Below are 21,653 nucleotides of genomic sequence, written 5' to 3' on the forward strand. Positions count from 1 at the left end.
GAGATGTCTGTGTTCCCCACGGCTCCTACCCATCTCTGCTGGCTTGGGGCATGCTGGGGTGTGACAGCACATTTTCTACACTGTGCTCTCACCCCCAGGCTATACAGGTTTGCTTGGAGACCCAATTTAGCTGATCAGACTATGGGCGCACATTTTGGTCTTTGTAAGGGTACTGACCTCCTACATCACAGGATAATCCTTAACAGGTTTGCTAACAAGGATTAGAGAGGACAAGGTTTCAGCTAATAAAAGACAGTATTACTGCCTATAGCTTGTTCCTTAAACCATCGCAGTGACAGCCAAATACTTGTAATTCACAAACCAAGCTCTAATATTCAGGCTAGTTACATATTTCAGGAATCCAAGTCAGAAAACTCAGGATTCTGGCTTGATTATTTTAAAAAATGTTATTGACCAACAATTTCAAATGGATCTGTATCATCTAGATTCATTCCTTAAGATCTGGGTGTATGTCAAAGTAGGAGTCTGTTTATGACTGACTTCAGTTGCGTGTAACAGTACAAATTATTACCATTAATCTCTGTAACAATTAACACTAATTATCTACTCTAATGCACTTTATGGAATTTACACTGAGAAAAACTGTGATTGGTTCTTTTACAGAAACACCAGCACAGGTTACTTACAGGTAATTTTAGGAAGCAGGTGAAACTGGTTTTGAATCAATATTCCAATTGTGATTATATCTGTGCATTTGCTTAGCACACAAAAAAAAAAAAAAAGAAAAAGACCCTCACTGAAACTGATTGTGAAATAAGTTCTGAATAAGTGTGTTTATGAGAAGACTTTCCCTAATTCTTTGTAACTTCAGTTCACCAATTATTTCTATGTATCTCAAATCTTTGACTATTCACTGGGAATTCTGATTTGACTTCAGCACAAATTCCATCCCTACCAGTGAAAAGTGTAGGTGTGGTAAGCTGTCAAGCCACTTTGCTCTCCTTGTGATGCTCATCACATTAGCACAGCAAGTGTGAACACTAACGACAGCGTCTATGGCTGAGGTTTTTCTAAACAGCTGATCCTGGGGTACGAGATTAGTAGGCAGGTGTTTATGACAGTGAGATGTGAAGCACAGTCTTCACTGGTACATCACCAACAACTGTGAGCAACCAACTCTCTGGACCTCTGCCCTTCAACAACACCAAAGGAAAACTGTTTTGACAGTCAGACATTTTAAACAGGAAAGCACTTGTTTGGATAGTTTCCTTGAAAACAAAAGTATCTTCACTGTGCTTTTTCAGATGGAAGAAATCTGATAGAGTGCTCCTATACTTGGGAGAGCTACAAGTCAATATCCATGAATTCACTGCATTACTCTTTCAGATATCAAACATTCTCCTTCATAGCGACATTCATAACAAAAGTCCCAAGAAAACATTTAATGCCCTGACATGCTGTGGCTACTGCCCACTGAGCTCAGTAATTTCTTTTCCTGTTCCTTTCTACTCTCCTGCTTGTCTCCATATATATGTTGTTTCTTCACTGTGAGCTCTTCTTAAATCCAAGTCCATGGTTATGCTTTTTGGCACTATGTTTACAATAAATATAAAAGTAAACATCAATAGTTCACTCCCTCTGCCATTAGAAGGATTGACTTCCTATGCTTCTCTGGTTGTATTTAAGCAAAGGCTCTAAATGCCAAATCACTGTATTTTGACAACTGCCATCAAGTGTTAGATCACATACACCACACCCTTAAATGAATCAATGGTGCTGCCCCAAACTACAGCAAACTCATGTTTTGCTACCTTTAATAAATGCTCTTTCACCCAGTGTGCAATGCAAGTTCACATCCAAAATTCCACAGTCAAGGCAACACAGAAAGGTATTGCGCAAGCTCATGAGAAGAGTGTGCCTGTAGCACCATCTAAGGCCCTCTGTAACGCCTGGTTACAGGAAAAGGGCTGGTAGGCATGACCCACAATGTATCGGAGATCTGTAGGCTTCTGCGACGGGAGCTGGTGGCCAGGTGGGATATCTTGGGGCATCTAAAATGGTGTTAGATTCACAGATTTAGACAACTGAGCTATACCCATCACAAGAAAAAACGTACTTGAGCCACAACACTGGCCTTATTACCTTGACCCATTAACCTGGTTTGGGTTACACTCCATCTTGATGGTGACTCTGGCTGGGGGCTGTGATAGCCAGTCTTGCTGGGGAACACGCGGACTCATCTTTGATGTCTGCCCATATTCACTGGAAGAGGAGGCCGTCATCTCTGTCTTCGCAAGGTGGGGTGATCCGTAGGCACACTCGAACAAGGACTGGTCTTCACTCACCACTGATAACGCTTCCTGCAAACCAGAGAAGAGGAGTCAGCGTGACCATGTTTCAGAGAAGATATTACAATGTCCCCCAAGATAAAAAGGGCTTGTCCATCTCACAAGAAGCTAGTCACTTGCTTAAATGATTACTTTTTATTTTAAATTATTAGTTTTTTATTACTTTTTAGGCACACCACTGCTGTCGGTGGAACTGAGGACTCACTCCCACCAGTGGCTGAGAAGATGCACAAACACGTTACCAAACACTAGGAATAGAGGCCAGGAGCTGGGAGGAAGGAGGGAACAGGACAGGCAGCAAAGTTTGGGCCTCCGGCATTCCAGGTAGGGATGCAGAGGGCTAGATCTGCTGGGGGCGTAAGCAAGCTGCCATCGCTGTTTTAACTGCCCCTGCAAAGAGCAACTGAAAGCCAGGCCTTGCTGACTCACTGGGAGCTCCTCTTCCTTCCTCTGGGACACAGGCCAAGTCCCTTCTGGACAGGGAGCTGAGACAGCTGGGCTCAACCTCCAATCCAGGAACCCTGCTCTTTCTGCCAGCATCTGCTGCCAGCTTCAGCAAAGGTGCCTGACACCAGCCCTGAGAGGACACCATGCCCACTAGCTGCCTCCCTGTCTCTCATGGCAACCCTTCCTGTCAGGCTGCCTGGCTGGGCATCCCACTCTGGCTGCAGGAAGGGCTTCCCTGGCCACCGTCCCACACCGTGGCAGCGCTGTGGTTATGGCCCTTGAGGGTGGCAGGGATCACGAGGCCCTACAGTGGCGAGGTGGATGCCATTGTGGCTGGCTGGAGACTGGACAGGTGCCAGAGGGAGCAAAGGCCACCCTTTCTCTCCATGGCCATGCATTCACTTTGGCACCAATTCCTTCCCCACATTATCTGGAGCCGAGCCGTGGAAGCAGGGAAATGCACCGGCCTGGCTCGGGAAGGCAGCGTGCCCACCAGGCCCATCAGGAAGCTGCAGGAGGGGCTGATGCTGCTGGAGGGACCCATCCTGCCTGAGCCAAGGGTCCTCGGCCATGGGAACTGGTCTGGGCTCCCACCCTCCTGCTGGCCCCCAGCACTGCACAGGCTCAGGGGCTACCCCTCCAAAAGCAGCTTTCCAAGGAAAGCCCCACTCTCCAGGGGCTACTTAGGGGGAATGTGGGGCATAAGGGTGTAAACAGTAACCCAAAGCTCAACTCTCTCCTCCCGCCCTGGCGCTATGGCTCTGCCCTGAGGCGAAGCGGCGCAGGGGTGCAGGCCGGCACCTCCCTTTCCCCCATGTGGCCCCTGCCGGCGGCTGCGGAGCAAGCCCCAGCACCCAGCACCCAGCACCCAGCCCCGGGCCGCGGAGCAGGCCGGCCGTGCAGCAGCGCACCAGCGGCCAGCAGCGCGGGGGCGGCCAGCCGGCGGCGGCTGGAGGCGGGGGCCGGGGGCGGGCCGGGAGGGGAGCCCAGGCGGGAGGGGAGCGGAGGGGAGCCGGGAGGGGAGCCCAGGCGGGAGGGGAGCGGAGGGGAGCCGGGAGGGGAGCCCAGCCGGGAGGGGAGCCGGGAGGGGAGCCCAGGCGGGAGGGGAGGGGAGGGGAGGGGAGGGGAGCCCAGGCGGGAGGGGAGCCCCAGCTGAGTCGGGGCAGGGTGCTCCGCGTGTGACCGCACCCCGGCAGCGTGTGTGGGCCTGCTGCTGCCAGCCCTGCCGCTGACGGCCGGCCGATGGAGGACAATAAAAACACGTGGCCCTATCAGCGGGGGAGGACGCGATGGAGAGGGAAGAGAGAAAAGAGGCAGAGCGGTGGAAGTCCTCCGATGCTGGGAAGCCGGTGGCTGCCTGCAGGCTCCTGCCTTCCCCAGCTGCTGGAAGACAGCTTTGCACAAGCTCCAGCAGTCACACGCTGCCCTAAAAATCAGCGGTTGTATTTGTTCGTTTTAAGGGGGCATATATTTATCATTCTTTTTATTCGCCTGGTTTGTAAACCCTCAGGGTGCACTCTGTTAATATTCATAGGTTTCTTTTGCAACCGCAAGGGCAGGAACATAATTTTCTTATTATTACTTCTCATGAAAATTGAGATCACCCTTTAATCTCTGGACTTAGGGAATGGGATCTCAAGCAGCCCTCCAAATGCCACAAGACTCATGACTGAATCACTAACAGTAACTCTTCCCACCACAGGCCAGGATGCAAAATTCAGACAGCGATCTGCACCGTTTCATTACCGATTTTTAGATATCATTTGAGCGCAAAGGTCACCACCAGGCTACCACCATTAATATTAACTTCCCAGTCAGCACCCCTGCTTTGCACACTCTTCCACCAGCCTGCACCCAGTTATGGAACTGCTGCCTCTTGGCTCTCTGGGGGTGTGCTTTCACGCACTTCCATGAGACAAAAGGGATGCCAGAATAACACCCCTCCTTTTGCCATGCCTCTCAGACTCCTGTGGGTCTCTGGCCTGCTAAAAACTGCTGCTGTTGGTGGTCTGAAGCTTTTCCAATGAGCTATTTCTGGGAAAGCCTGCAAGCAGCTCTTGCTTTTCAAGGAGGGGCGGGGGAGATGGCTGCTGGTCCCTTGTTCCCCAAAGACTGCTCCCTGGCTACACTGCGCTGAGAGACAGCAGGGAAACTTGATGTGCTTGGATAGTAAAGTAGCAGGGATCATATCACAAGACGAAAGAAAATGTTACACTGGAAGGAAAATAAAAAGTTCTTTCTCAGCAGTCCATGAGAGTTTTTCTTTTAAATATACATATATATGTATATATACACACACAGACACACGGCATGGCCAGGTGATCACAATGCATCCCATGCTTGAGACTATTTACCACAGTTCCCTCTTTTCTGCCCCACTGTAGAGCTAATACATGAGCCACAAAAACATGTAATGAAGTGTTAATTTTGGATGAGCTAGCTCCAGTAAATACATGAAAGTGTTAATTATACAGGAGAAAGCAGATGTGAAACTGCAAATACAATAGGCAGAATATTGGTTTACTCTCTAAAACATTTACAAATAGACCTTTTCAAAACAGGCATCAAACATTATTATAATGGCTATATTTCACATCCTCCACCACACAAGTGAAACAAAGCAAATCTGTTCTAATTCCTATTAAGCTTGACTCCACCTAATGTAAGTTAATACATGAATACTTAGTGTAAGTATAAATGAAAACAAAAACAAATATGGGTTTTCTATTTATTTGCGTTACTAATGAGAGTAAATAGTGCTTGTGCTATGGATGCATAAAGAAGGAAATTATGCTGCACAAAGAGGGAAATTAAACGCATTTTAACTTCCTGAGGAGTACAGCAAATTCTGGAAATATGAGCCAAATTAATAGGGGTTGTGTGAATATCGAAAAGACTATGGCAAAACCAAGACAAACATAAATGAACCCAAGAGACAGACTCAGACTTCACATTGCAAGAAAAAATGCCGAGTTATTCACCAACAAAGAAAGCTCAATTTGCTAGCTAGCCTTTTGTTCTGATTTAACAGCAAACACTCATCTGTACTCCATCCCGCTAGTTATCAGCTATTGCATGCTGACAGGTCTGTAAAGGCTCTGCAGGAATAACTGAGTTTCTGCCAACTTTACATGCTCTTGGGTTGGTCCTTATGTGGAAGGTTTATTAATGTGTACCCTATGACAGTGAATATCTCTGATATTTTCCTCTGAGTTCTCACTGATCTTTGTGCTGGCCTGCCTTGAAGGACAGTAGGACATGTATCGCCGCTCCCTTGAGCACATTACAAAAGCTGAACTGGCCATCTAACCTTTTGCATAATTTTGAGGAGTCAGCATAACTAAGGAGCATGGTCTAAACTAGAAGTAGCCTTACTTCCTCTTTAATCATCTTTTCTCCCTTCTCACACATAAGTGAGATTGAGGCTTCAGCGTGGGAAACATAGAAACTATGTTTAGCATCTGTTCTGCTACTCCTGTCAGCCAGGACTCAGGCAGTCATACTGACTGTCCTCTCATTCAAATGCAGCCAGGATCATCGATGTCAATTTACCAGCGACTGCTACAGGTGATATACATGGTCCTTGCGTATCCTGATGCACAGGGAAAAGTTTTCTGTAACACACAGGTGGGAGCTGTGTATCCAGGGTTGGCAATGGCTGCCTTTCTTCCTCTCAGTAATCTTTGAAGTTGAGGATTTCCAGCCCAGGCTTTCTGAATCCATTGACCTTGCAAGACACAGTGATGCTGAACAATCAGAGCTCATACAACCTGATATAACCTCATGTGAAACTCATACTGTGCAAAAGCACAGAAATAGCATCAAGAAATATGAAGCATTTCTCAGCTATGCAGGAATGTCTGATAACTGGCATAATTTGGCATCCCCAAAACCAGATAGAAAATGTCCTTCAGCTGCTCCTTGCACGCATCATTTCATCTTGACTTTTCCCGATTTCTCTTTACTAATTAAAGCCTTCAAACCTTAACCCTATATAAGCTGTGAAAAGGCAGTTCTACCAGTGAACTACTATACTGAACAGTTGACAGTAAACAGTATGGATGTTTCTTAAACACAGGGACTTAAAAATGTACTTTCTGCTATAATTCTAAATGCAAACTCATGGACCAAATGTAACATAAAAATTGTCAGCATTCACTGTGACGAAGAATAGCCTCATGGTCAGGCCACATATAAATGTAGACAAAACTATTAATTCTGACAATATTTGGCAAGGTTTTTTTACACATGGATGCCAGTTCTATTTCTAGGAAATACTCTTCATTACTCATTTACATGTTAATCTTTTTTTCTCATCCATATTAATGTTGTTTCTGGAGCAGTCTGGCAATATCAGTCAGTAAGTTGGATAAAGCAAGGTAAACATTAATAAATGTCATAAAATAGCTGCATTATAAAGCTCCTTTCAATCTTGCCAAGTTTTGTACCTTTATGGTAATAATTTTAGTAGTGGATGGGTCATCTTCCTGGCTTTCACATGACAATAGCATATTCTTGTGACATGTCAGAACTGAAGCCTCTCATTTCTAGTAACTAGTGTCTGGGGTAACATAATACAAAGAAAGCAACACATACAGCTTACAGTGGCAGGTGGGAGAGGTATTTCATGCAAGTCTGTGAAGTAGAGCTGTTGGAAATATTATCTGAGGTCAATATTGAACACAGATTTTCTTTATTTCATCTTCCTTTCTCCACCTACTGAATTCCATGACATCACCAGCAAAACATAAAAATCTGTTCCTTCATTAAGGGTTTTTTTTTGTTTTTTTAATCGCTTGTTATGGAAAACCTGGCTTCTCACATGGACTTTCCATACTAATGATAAAAGAACAAAATTACTTTTCTATTTGGTTTTGACTTATACTTCACTGATAAGTTACAGAAAAAAAGAATATCATACTGACAAATTTGTAGAACAATAGGTACAGCAACGCCTTTAAAGTAGGCATAAAGTCATTAGGACAAAGGTGTTTACTTAATCAAATGCAAGATTACTTGGCCTAGAAGCATGAAGTTACAGGAAATGTGATTGAAGTAGTTCCCATCATAAGAAGTATATGCAAGCTGACCTGTCCTTTATATGCAATGTCAGGAACTAAGGACAAAGACTTTTCCTAAAGCTTGCTCAAACTTAAGAAATAATTAACGGAGACAATAAAGTATGCAGTTATCTAGCATAATTTGCTTGTGTTGAGAGTTATTGGGGAAAAATACTGCAGCAGGATTTTAAAAGACTTTGGAGGCCAGTCTAACCTGGTGATGCTTTTTCTCAAGTTAATTCTGATTAGGGAACATTCTGGCTTGTGTGTGACATATATTTGTGCACTGTCTCTCCATGTCACCAACCCCGCTCCCATTTTAGACATGACACTATTTCCATTCATTTGTACAACAATCTAAATGAATCATGTCTCCCAGTAGTACACTCATTGTAAGTGTGTGTATATATGTGTATCTCAAAATATTCAGCTCTGTTCTTTTTGTTTTTTTTTTTTTTCAAATATTTCAATGGTTTATTGCTTAATCCATTACAGAAAAGTTTTGGTAGATCTTTTTTATCCCCATTGGCTATCCAAAGTCTATCAAGTGATTCACTGCTCAAAAAAAGTGCATCAATAATTCTGAAAGTCAATAACTTACTGGCCACAACTGCCAAAATCCTAGCAGGCAACAGCACTCTAGTATGATGAAGAACATTGGCCACAAACCAGTAGGACACTAGGTGAGAACTGCACATAAAGAGAAGGACACATGAGGAGACACAAATACAGCAAGAATCCTCGTTATACATTGAGGGATGCTGCAGACAGTAAAATGCATTTACTTGTCAGGTCAGCACTCCTACATTCTAAAGAGGACCTGTTTACCCTGGACTATGAGGGACTGAAGAACTTTTAATTAGCATTGCCATGTGTCATTGCATTTATATAATCTCTTTTTTGACACCAGTTTTATGATATTACTCCCCATTAATGTAAACAAATTTTACTTCTTTAATCTGATTACATGATTATACATACATAAGCACAAGCTTAGACCTCCATACAGCCACAATCCATTCAGACATAGGCCGTTTCCTATCACTTGTCGGATGTCTACAGTTGGTCAGAAAAATTAATTCTCCATTCTACAAAGAATTCTGATATATTGGGACTTATTTGCATTTTAAATTAGACAAAAAGCTGTTATATGAAAACTTTCACCAAAATGTTTATTAAAAGGATCAAATGTAACTCACTGGCGTGTGTTTTGCAGATGTTAAAACATTCTAATAAACAGTTACATTTGGAGAGGACCTGCATTTTCTGAGAGAAGATTGCTCTGATTAAGACCATGCAATTAGCTCTATTGTTTCCATGCTTTTTTGCACTCACTATCCCTTATATACTTGAAAACATTGGTTATTGAAATTGTGTGCAATCAAATTACATACAATTGTCACTGAAAGAAAAAAACAGGTAAAAGGTGCAAAAGAGCGCACAGTATGCACCTTGGTACAGCCACTCCAAACTTTACCAAGTCACTCTTCTCACTTGCTACTCTTCTTTCTGTTCTTCCTCAGACTGTACCTTCTGATGCTTTAGGAAGTTGTTTATCTGGAGTGAAAGCCTAATTTCAAACAGGCCAGGAATGTCATTTCCACACTGGAACAGAGAGCACACGCAAGGCTGGACACCAGAACCTTGCAGAGCAGTGGGCAGTCTTCCAGTCTGAAACTCCTCTCATGTCTGCAACAGGCATCACTGCACGATAAAGCAAGCTGTGGTTGAACTGCTTCAAGAGCTTCTAGCCTAAATTTGCAGTCCTGCTTTAAAGCCAAGTCTTTGAGCCTTGGATTCATTGCATCCAGCAATAATCGGTGAAACTAAAGACAAATGATTTATGTTTTACCCTCGCTATAACTTATTAATCACGATGCTCTTACAACTCTCTTCTGACCATTTGCAAAAGAAGCGATTTCACAAGATATTCAATATGGTGTGTGGAACGTACTGGAAAAGGTTACTACTTAAAATGCAGTCACCTGAGTCAGGAATTGCAGCACACATCTGGAATATGTTTTCCTTCTAAATCTCTGAGTCTTGGATTCATTAGATCAGACAAAAATCCACATATTATATTCATGAGAGAGTTCAGGAACAACAAAAAGCTTTGGCAAGTACAAGATAGGAAAGACAGATGTTGTCCTCACCTCCACCCATAAGAATCTTATTGCCAGCTCAGCTAACATCCTCCACCTATTTGCAAAAAAGCACTTGGATAGCCCATGTTAATCCAAACATAGGCTCAGTGCTACCACTTATCTGGTATCTTCACCTCTTGCTGAGAAAAATATGAAGGACGTTTGGAAGCAGAGCAACTGCCACAATGCCACTTGAAAAAAGGAATAACCAAGCATCCATCAAGATGATGTTATGAAATTGCAGGCTAAATTCATTTCTGGGAAACAACAGCAGATGTTTAAGGACTGATCCTGCAGCCCTTTTTGTGTAAGTCATTCTCCTGGCTTCACCAGGACTGGTAACGTGAACAGAAGCCTCATGGCTAAGTCCAAAGGTTTAACGTTTTGTGTCTTAATGAACAAATTCTGAAACAGTATAAGCTCAAATGTAGACTGTGGTGCTTTATCATAATTTATAATATATCAACTGTCATTCCTGAAATGTCAGCAAACCTTATTTTTGCCCAAGCTGGTTTTGACACCTCCTTTCATCATAGGGTAACATTTGTAGCATCAGGTATTCAACTCCAGGTCTCCAAGTACTTCATAAAATAAGAAAAAATCATGTTCCACTATTGCAGATGGGGATACCTTGATAAGAATGATTAAAAATGGGTCTTGAATTAGAAAACATATCTCCCTTATGCCAAGCTCCACAGCATATTTGGGAGTACCCTGCATCTCACACACTAAAATAATCACACGCTAGTAGAGTTGATAAAACACTAACTTCCAGAGATCAGGAAGTGTCCATGAGCACCTAGTTTAAAGACCTGTCATTTCACAACCAATTATTTCATCTGCAGTCTTTATCTGTCAGTAAAACACAAATTAATAGTTTAACCCCAAACCAAGAGCTGATAAATGGAAATAGGAAACTCTTTCATACACATCACATGCCCTGGACACCATCAAAGCAACACAGTGGGCTTGTTCAAATGCAGTGATGAAAGCCTCCACCCTGCATCTGCTTCAGTGCATGGTGAATGCCCAAGGGACTTCAAGAGGAGTATGCTTGGAAGCAGCTCTGCCCACACAGAACCACTGTAGCACCGCATCAGGCTTCGGAATGAAAGCGGACCTCAAAATTCACAAGACTATAAAAAAAAATTAGGGAATACAGCAGACAATCTAGTGCTATAAAATGATGAGTCTGGTTCCATTTTCCCTCCTGCATGAGCAGAGTGCTGGTAAATTATTTAAAGACTGAGGCAACGCCAGTTTTTATCTACCACACCAGCAGCCAAACCACCAGGGTTAGGTGGCTGCGGGGTGGGAGCACCACAATGATCGGCTGGGCTCAGAATATGTATTCCTGAATTATTATGTCAACCTTAATTCACCAGTACTAAAAAGAATACAACTGTATCCTGCAGATTGTATATTGTATACGCATTTTTAAAGAAACTGTAGCTTTGTATGCTTATTTTAGCACTTCCATCCATATAAAGAGCTGTAACACTGAAGTTTGAATGACTATTTTTTCAGTCAATACAATAGACTTTTCTCCTTTTTCATCTTGATAGTATTGTCAATTATGAACTGTGAAAGCTTGAAGTTTTTTCCTCCTTCGTGCTTGGCTGTTAACTTCTAGGGCTTCAAAATGTCTAGAAAACTGGGAAAACTTGGATATAAAACTCCTTTTCATTTCTGCCTCATCACAGGGCTAGCCTGTTGCTTCTACCTTGCTTTTCTAGTATAGGACTTTATCAATCTGAAGGAGCAGCCAACCTTCTACTTAGTTAAAAAATATAAACAGCTGGGGGGGTTATCAGCAATATTTCAAGCAACTATTTGTTTGGCAAAACAGGTGGCAGGTTTGTAAAGTGGCCCGCAGCCCAATCGGAAGTGAACCGAGGCCGCATGCCACACCTGCTGTAAACTTGTGCTGATAGATCAAAACGATATCGGGAAAGAGTCTTGGGACCAAAACAGCTGCCCAAAACAAGACACCAGTCCCATTCCAGACATTCAATCATATCCTTTCCATGTTTCCTCTGAAAATCTTTGGCATCACAGGTAGCTCCAGCAGTTTGAATGGGATGTCTTCAAGAATTACTGCATGTTTATCGGAGTTCGTCATCTGGCCTGAACTAATGGCTTTGCTTGAACATGGTAACTGCCCTGGTACTCAGGTTTTGGAAATTTTATTGAGAAAATTCTTAATATAAAGATACCACGATTTTTTTCTCCCTTATTCGAATGATTTGTCCAGTGTTATCACAAGAGGGAAACATTTGCAGCTCTTTTTCCTACCATTTAGCCAAAACTACAAGATTATGTATTACATTGACACCAAGTTTAATATTTGGTAACTGTGGTGGGTTGACCCACCACATATGTATTTGTATATATAATTATATACGCCCATTATATATGTACACATGAGTATATGTACACAGACACATTTTAGATAATCCCATCCTCAATCTTCGAGCAAATATTAAAGTGAAAATAATTCAGGCATTGTTAAATATTCTTTTCTCTAAGGCATACTATGTACCAAAGACAAACTCATCAGCAAAGTGATGAGAAATGTATAGGAAGGAATGAAGAGATCTTTACAGCTATTCCATTGAAAGAATTAAATACTAGGGGTAAAACTGAAAAGAGCATCCAAATTAGTTTCCTTTCCAATGAACCTTTGGATTTTATCAATACCTAACAGCATTAGGGAAATAACACTTGGACAGTGGCCATGAACTGAACTTCTAGGTGACCCATCACTTCCCTGCAGTGCCTCTGTGTGTGGTGTTGTGCACGTGCGCACACGTGTGTGCGTGTGTATGCTTGTGGGTATGATGAGTGGGTCACTCACTTTCTGAAAGACTGCAGTTACAGGGGATCTTAGCTCCAAATGCAATATTTACTACCCCAAAGAAATCATGGGAAAACAAAAGGGTGTCCACTAGATGTGCTACCTGATAAATCTGGCTGGTCCTCTCGAATCAGCAGCCAGGCACAGCAATCAGCCTAAGGAAAGGGGGGGGGGAACCGTTCTCAAGCATCTGCAGAGCTGCTTTCCTGCAGCTCAGCTTCCTCCTCAGGGACCCCTTGGAGCTAGAGATCCTCTTGCCTGCTGCATCAGGTTGACAAGGTCTCAGATGCTCCCCTGTGCTCACCTTCATACATATTTAAAATTCTTACCTTCTCATTTAGAGAACACTTATCACATCCAGCACTTATTACAGTAATTTCCAAACACTGCTTAAGCCATCTTTATTTGTACGGATGTTTTTATTTACTTCCAAATGTATGTCTTGATATTTTTTACTGACTTCTCTGCATTAGATAACTGGAATTAAAATGCAAATTGCTATTGCTTTTTAAAAGTTCACTACATGAAGAGTGCCCCCCATTTTTGTACAACACTATAACAGAAAGTCTTTTGTTTACATTGTTCTCCCTTCCTTTTCCTTACCCACCTTTTACTCTGGATCTTCCACGTATACACTGAATATATAAATATACAGCATTATATACTTCTCATGATATTCCCCATTTTACGAGCATATGGAATATTGCTCAGATGGGTAATCTTTCTAAATTCAGAATGAACTTTCCAAGTATGCCCACTGGGTATGTAAAATATGACTTCCTGTCACGATAACCTTTACAGTGTATAGCCTAACATACTTTCCTATAATTGTTTTTAATGAATATCTTCATTCATACTTCAGCACACGTTACTTTAGCCATTTGCCACAAAGCATGACTAATGAAATTAATATGGGGTTGAATGTCACAGTATTAAGTCATTTCTGTGTGTGTAAAGATTAACACAGGAGAATGCTTAGTACAATAGTAATAAAGTGCATGGTTATGTTTAAGGATATTTAACCTGCTCTGTTGAACTAGTACAAAATAAGGATATTGGGTTTTTTAACTGAAACATTAACTATAAGATTAGTTAAAGAGACTGGTAGGGGGGGTGATATATTGCAGTTAGAGAGGCAGCCAAACCAACAGATCAGAAGGAAAATGCTGTTTCATACCTATGACAGACAAAGGTTGGAGTGAATGTTCGTTACTTGTGTGTCCCCCCTCCCCCTGCCAAAAAAAATATAAAACCCACTACAATAAACTCTCACATACACAAAAAAAATGTGTTGCGTCAAAAAAAAATCCCGATTACACCTGTTGTTTTACCTTTAAACTGAGTTCTTATTACTTTTTTTAAGCAATGTCTTTCTAAATAAAATTGTCAGTCCAAAATCACAAAATACTAACAATTACTTTAGAAAATTTACTACTTTTTTCATTCTTTTCCCCTTTTTTAGGCAAATTATCTCACAAATCCAATGTATATCTTTATTGTGCAACTTGTGGCTCTGCAACCGTGCTTTCTGCTGAATCTCATATGCAGCAGAAACAAGTTGTGGCCCATTTTTAATTGTACACGTGAAGAAGAAAAGGAAGATGCGCATGTTGATATCTTTGATGTGGCAACAAGAAAAATCCTGCAGTTTTTCCCTGTAACAGCATATCTTCTGAACTAGTGATTACCAGTATTATTATGACTCTTATGCCCTGCAGCTCCAATATTGACTGTATTTTTCAATGACTCCAGAAGGACAAAATTTTAGCTCCAGAGGGACAAAAAAGACCACCTGATGCCATAGATGAAAAGTGAACTGAGAATGTCAAGGCCAATAAAGACATTCTCAAGTCTGGAATCCCAAGATATGCATTTACTACTGCAACAGAAAAAGATGATTTTCCCCATACGTCACTAGTAAGATCAAGTGTCTAATAAATATTACTATATGAAATGAAGCTGTCTGGAGGCAAAGCTTAAGGTATGCTAAAAGAAAAGATTTTTATTTACTTTTCTTTGGACTGTATTGAAAAATGATCCCTGAAATGTCTTTATATGCTGCACACCATGCCTTCAAACATGCAGGAGAGGTATGCAGGCTGTTTCTTTTTTATTGTTTCCCCAAACAAACCCATTTCCTACAAGCTGTTCCCATATCTTTTGTGCCATGTCCAGATTCCCAGAAAAACAGCAGGAAAACAAAGTGTGAACTCAAAACAACCCATTTCCACAGAACAATGTGCCATACCAAGGAGAGGGAGAGCTAGAGGGGGGAGGGCTGGGGAGAGGGGAAAGAGAGAGAGCAGGAGAAGCTGTTTTGATGCTGCCAAGGGACTTAAAAGGAAGGAGGAACTTTTAAAAGTCACAGAGAGGAAGAGTTGTGTAACTGTAAATATGCAACAGGCAAGTTGCCAACTATTTCAAAGGATTTGAGGTTTCAAAATCATCGAGAAGGCTAACTGATTTGCACTCTGGGTTTTGAGCTTCCAGGAACACCTTTATATGTCTGAGAGCCAGAAACTACCATATCTTTTTATAGACTACTCAAGTCATACTTGGTCATAATTTCAAGTCGAATCAGTATGGAATGTAAACAAACACCATTTATGTTTCTTTGCAATTTAATCAAATGAAAGCATGGACTAAGTAAAGCAAAATGATGCATGTTGTTCTGTAAGAAGGGAAAACCAGATGATCATGTTGATTTAGTTCCCGGCTGACCTAAGCAATCTCCAGTTTCTAGTTTTCAATAAACCAAGAAAACCCATACACTAAACTCCTATAGGTATAATGCCTACCACTCATTGAGACATGTGATAAAAGTCAATAAAAAATGTCATCATGCCATTTTAAAATACAGTTTCTATATCTGGCTTGTAAGGATATAAGAGTAGAAAGAAGGAATAAAAGTGGGAAGAAGGAATAAAAGTAAATAAGGAACAAATTATTTCAGCCTTGCTGCCCATGACAATTATGCAAGTAAGAAAGAAACATCTGTAGATTCAACACAACAACTGGAATGCTTTTCCCCAAATCCAGAATCTGACCAGCTTTAAAATCTTTGGGTAGAGAAATACTGCTTTTGCAGTGAAAAAATGTAGTTCATTTATTTTTTCTGTTGATAGAAGATGCAAAATCACAGACTTTTCAGTCACTTTCAATTAAAACCCACAGTCCAAAACACAATATCATGTGTCAGCAAGACCTGGTATTACCATGAAAGCTCTACTTTCTTACTACTCTTACTACTCTACAGAGAAGATACAGGGCAACAGTTCATGTCATGATGTGATGTCTTCCTACTGTGAACTTTTAAACTGGCATACTACTGCAGTAAAAAGGCCCTTTTAAATGCCTCAATGGTATTTACTGACCATGAACGCTAATAATTGTTAGTGCTACATGCAAGAAAGAAATGGACTCATGCTATTTTGGGCACAGCACTAAGGCAATGCAGTAGATAGACCTTGTAATAAAGTTCTTGCAGCTAACGTAGAAAGGACACAAGTTGAGGCAAATTGTACAAAGCACAAGTTAAGTGCATAGTGTGACCAGTATGACTGTCACAGTTGTGCCACTGGTTATTTTTCAATTTGAATGAGCTATACAGAAGATAATAAAATATTATAGGCTACTATGCATGGCAGGCAAGTGGAGTGGAGGTGAAGAGAAGACTGACAAGGAAGGAAAAGCAAAGAGCTATTCAGCACAGCCTGGAGCAAGCCCAGCTAAAACCACACAGACACCTCATCCCTGTCCAGTCTCCTTCTGCAGCTGCTTTCTCTGGCTCTGCTCTAGCAGATCTCCCTCTCTGTGTCAACATCATGGTGGCAAAGGGGAAAGTGAAGGTATTTCTCCATTTTTACATGTCCTTTGACTGCCCAGGACCATCCCTGGACCTCACAGTGGGGAGAACGTTCAAGAGCAAATGCAATGTGCAATACTGATGGTGACCTCCTGCACTCCCCCCGTCCCCATCAGCTCCGAATCTTCCCTGCTATAAATACCTGTGCAGGGTGGAAGGGAATATCCCTGCAAGTTCCTGCTGGGGTACATTCCCTAATGCAGTACGTCCCACCAAAGGGAAGATGGCTCTCACCCCTTGTGTGCAGAATCCTCCTGCCCTACTGCAATGATGGGGCTTGGCAGGACCTGCCAACAACTGAGGTAAGCCAAAGGCAACAATTAGTCACTAAGCACACTTGACAAGAGAGCAGGAAGGTGGGCTTTTTATGTTTTATTTTCCTCCTGAGAGCTTGGCAGACTGAGGGTTGCAATTTGACCAAGGGAAGTCTTACAGTTTTTGTAATATATCATTCAATTCACCTGGAACACATCCAGTTAATGAGGCTTTTGTAGTTGTGGGTGTTCAAGACATTTGCACGCCAAGCAAATAATTACAATGCATGCATACATATAGGTGCCCAGCCTCAGGTATCCATGTTTGAACTAGGCATCTGTTCAAAGCATGAATTTCTCAAGACTGCAATTCTTCATCCAGTTAAATACAAACTGATTCCTGGGTTTTCAAACACTAATTTTATCAAAACAAAATTATTGTTCAACGTGAAATAATTTTGCTCCATCAGAGTTAAGAGAAACACGTAATTGGTTTTACAAAGACAATGATGACCCTTCTGAATGTCTTTTAAATATATAAAAGCTTTCTTATAAAATACTTCCAATAAGACTGAAATCTAAACCAGATCTTTAGAAACCAACTCTTTTGTAAGAATATGAAAAACAGATCTAAGGCTTCAGGAAGATTTTTGCTTCCTCATGTTGAATATTTCATCACTGACAAGGCATGTTTTAAAGCTGTTTATTACCCTCTAAAGCTTCAGAATTCAGTCACAATTGTGGAGGAAAAGTTTGCTAGAAGCATTTAAAATTCCTGCCACAACTTCTTGTAATCTAGTTTTTCTGCAGATAGGCTTTGTATGTCAAGTACATAAATTTTACATTTGTCACATCCACAAATAATTTGTTTTTAATCAGTTACTTGAAAATTCAATTCTTATTTATGCAGTTTTCAAAGTCCGGAGTTCCCGATTCTGTATTTCTAGTGAAATACCTGAGGCTATTTTCTTAAGAATCTTTTTAGGTGTCAGTGAAATCATCAATTCTTGCAATGAAAACTACACTGCTCATTTGAAAACTTGGTAGCTAAAAATTTTACATTCCGCACTGATCTTTTATACAAGCACTTCTATTGACAAAAACAGAACTATTTGCAAATAAGAGCTAACAACGTTTAATTTATAGATGTTTCTCAGAGCACTAGAACAGCTTCAGCATTAACTGAGCTTTGTGGCAGCCTATGAAATTTTAGCAGCTAAGTAGTATAATGTCCCATTTCATGCCAGATTAAAAGTGCAGAGAGCTTAGTAATGACACCAATTCTGTGGGAAATAGAAAAGCTCTGAAAATCACAATGAAATTGTCTCAGATGGGAAACTGAAAAAAAGCTGCTGTTTCTGAAAATACATAGTGATTTTTTCAAGTAACACTGAGGATCTGAAGATGTAACTGAAAAGCCTCCCTTCCAGTCTTCTGCCCGAGTCATTAGCCATCAGATCATGCACGTACAAAACTTGCTGTGATTCATCAATGCTACAGAACTCTCTGTTCCCACTGGGCTTACAACATGGGAATTGAAAATGGCAAAACGTCCTGTACTTAGCAAGCAACAACAGGAGTAATTAGCAGGCTAATGATTATAGAAATAGGAAGGTTTGGGACTTTTTCCCTTTAATTTCATTATTCAGAGAGAAAGATTCTTCCATATGAGCAAGCTACTCTTACGAGCATTTCAACAAGACCTTGAGAATGACTTCAACACAGTCAGGTGAACTGTGTTTCTGGTGGAAAGGGGTGTAAGATGTTTGTACCAAGATGCAGGACAACAGTGTGAAACCAGCTCTGTCCTTCAGAAACGTCTTTAGAAGTTGAGGGCAACTGAGGATTACATAAAGCAGAGAAATTGCAATCTGAATGAAAAAGAAAGCATAGGAAGAGATGAAGTAGTCCTAAAGGAGATCAAAGGAATCTAGAAAAGGAAAGAATATGGATGTTTATAAAATTGGCTGCAGTCTGTGAGACTGGAAGATTCTGCTGGTGGCTGGAGCACTGGGAAAACATGGAGTACAACAAAGTCAACCAGAGAAACTGAGAAATTCAGGGGCAATGAAGGACTTGATGTGCTGAAGATACCCAGTGTGTTTACAATTTGTGCAACAGACTATCCGTTGCTTAGTGTTGTAAGACTTCAATATACGGCGACAAATGAAGTGGGTTTTTTTGGGAGCAGTGTACAAAACTAAGTTTAAAAAAATATTAATTTTTGTTCAGAGATGTGTTTTGACACATGATCAGCAAACCCACAGGCTCTAGGAAGCTTAGAAAGTGAATCAGAAAGGAATATTAAACAAGAAAGGAGAAAAAAAGATATTGAAGGTCAGGGAATTGAACACTTCTATTGCAAGCTTTACATTAAATTTCCTCTGTCACATAAAAGACGATAGAATCAGCATTTGGTACTTAGCGGACACGTTGGGTAACAGACTGAAATAGAACAGATAGTTATTAACACATTCATACTATAGCAAATACAGAAGATACAGCTTAGAAAAACAGTGGCTGGTTGAATAATTTTTTCATGCCAGCTCTGTTGGGGCATTTTAGCAGTAGGACAAACTAGGGAATCACAGTGCAGTTTCTTCCTGAGCTAGCTGAGTTTACAAATAGTCTAACATGTTATACTTAGCATTTTGTTAAATGACCTGCTCACAAATGATACATGCGTTAAGGAGAATGCATTCACATGTGTGAACTGAGGAGTCCTCAGCGTGTATTATTCCCACAGGCTTTCCATCTCCTAGAACAAAGGGATGCAACGCTCTGCCATTTGCTAAGTACAAGACAGGTAGGGAAGTGCTTGTCTTTGCCCTGACACAAGTAAGGGCCTGGAAAGTAAGGCTTTTCCTCATTGCAGAGGGCAGCCCATCTGGCAGTGGTGATGTCCCAGAAGATGGCAGTGGCCTTTGCGCAGCACCTGCCAGGCTGTGGCTGACAAGTGCAATAGAGCTGTTTGCTTGAGCATAGCATTTAATAAAAGAAGGTCAGGGTCTTTGCAGAAAAAAAGGAGTCTTCTACAATTGTCCACGTTCTGTAAAAGCAAATGCAAATTTTTAGGTTGTACTGTGGGCTTTGGATTCTCTGTGCGTCTGCCTAACACACAGGAAAAATCAGGAAATTTTGGTGGTGTTTTGCACAGGACTTCTCTGCCTGGAAAGCTAGACTTTTTTTGGAAGTTTGGAACTCTGTTCTCCTTTGCTTAGCCATATTCTCATTTATTTACACAAGTCTGGTGATTGTAAATGCTCTCTGAAGTAGTGAAGATTACAGTTTATACTCACTGTCATGAAAATTCAGGGTATAATGACTTTGTTTTTCTTTTCTCCTGGTATCCTTTTGTACACTAAGCTGATAGTTTCAAGAACTCTACAACTTTGTCCTACTTAGGGTATTTCATGACCCAAAGTACTTCCTTGACAGATTTTGTTTTCCCACCTTTCACTTTGTTTTCTCCAGCACTGGCTGGCACTGATTATTATTGGTTCAGTTGCTTATATAGTAGTTTGTAAAATATTTTGAAGCAAATTGCATTGCTCCTGCTTCTGCTCAGCATCTAGTCTTAGTCTCAGTCATTAACAAACTTAGAAGTTTCATCTTCAGCATCACCCCAATCCTATTTACCATATCTTATCTAAGATTTTAAAACAATTAATTCTGATGAGTTATCAAACTTCCTTTTTAACAACAGTAGTTGCCAACTTTCATGATTTTACTGAATCTTAGGTTCCTTCGGACCTAAATTCTCGTCAGCTGAAAAGTTAAGACTGGTAGTTGTCATTTCATCTAAAAAATTGTGAATTCTAAGGTTTAAAAAGCAGATAAGATGAACAGTAAAACATACTATCCCTTGAAATTCCATTATTTTTAAGCTCACATCATCATCTCACAAATTCCAAATTCTGAATATTTTTTACCGACATAAACTATAACATTCTTTATTGTCACCTTGATTTCAGTATCACATCCCACTGCTCTCTACCTCCACCTCAAAATTTTCACATAAAACCTTTTGTAACATTTTAATTCATCTTCTAATTCAAAATTCTGAATTTCCCTGAGTCCTCCTCTTTTCACTAAAGAAAGGAACAAAAAAGCAGCTAGGAAAAAAAAAAAAGAAGGAAAACAGTGCTTTGGGGCTCATAGATACCCCACTTAACACTGACCTTTCTCAAGCAACCTACCAGCTCCCTTAATTGATCCTCTCCAGTGTCATAAAATCTCTCAAGACCCCTAAATTGCAATATCGGGAAAGAAAATTCCTACTGAGATATACAGAGGTGCATTATCTTTACTTGTGATAATACAAACATTAGATGTTTTCAGATTTTCAAAAATGAGCTGAAGCTTTTCTCAGTTTCTATACAAAAAATACACTTCTCCAATGGGTTAGACTGCCAGCTTTATTTTTTTACAGCTTCAGGAGTAAGACTTAATATTGGACATCTGACAGCAAGAATCCATCTGAATGCCAGCTTACAAACTAGAAACATAACCAAAAATGTGTTTGATTAATTTTTTTTTTTAATTAATTAAAAAGTCCACCCTAAAATTCCAGGTTACTGAGTGTTCACCTGCATGTGACACTTAGGCAAGGTACTTGTTTTGTGTGAGATCTACCTCTGCACATAGGATGAAGTCAAGACGTAAGTGGTACAAACATCACAAGCAGCCCCTTAAGAAGCAGGTTAAGCAACGTCCA

The 21,653-nt window shown here is 41.0% G+C and overlaps 1 protein-coding gene across 10 annotated transcripts in view; it reads right to left on the reverse strand.

Annotated features, from left to right (window-relative positions):
- The window catches only part of ERG (ETS transcription factor ERG), a 168,495-nt gene that overhangs the window by 31,504 nt on the left and 115,338 nt on the right, over positions 1-21,653 (reverse strand). For 9 of the 10 annotated variants that reach the window (XM_080376638.1, XM_080376637.1, XM_080376636.1 and 6 more), the window contains one exon: positions 2,104-2,321. In XM_080376638.1, coding sequence (XP_080232764.1) covers positions 2,104-2,321 — 218 coding nt within the window. Of the gene's footprint in view, positions 1-2,103; positions 2,322-2,551; positions 3,567-21,653 lie in introns of those variants that run through there. The other variant, XM_080376643.1, reaches the window with a different exon arrangement.

The sequence above is a fragment of the Falco punctatus genome, assembly GCF_963210335.1.
Source record: "Falco punctatus genome assembly, chromosome: 2".
Classification (NCBI taxonomy): Eukaryota; Metazoa; Chordata; class Aves; order Falconiformes; family Falconidae; genus Falco; species Falco punctatus.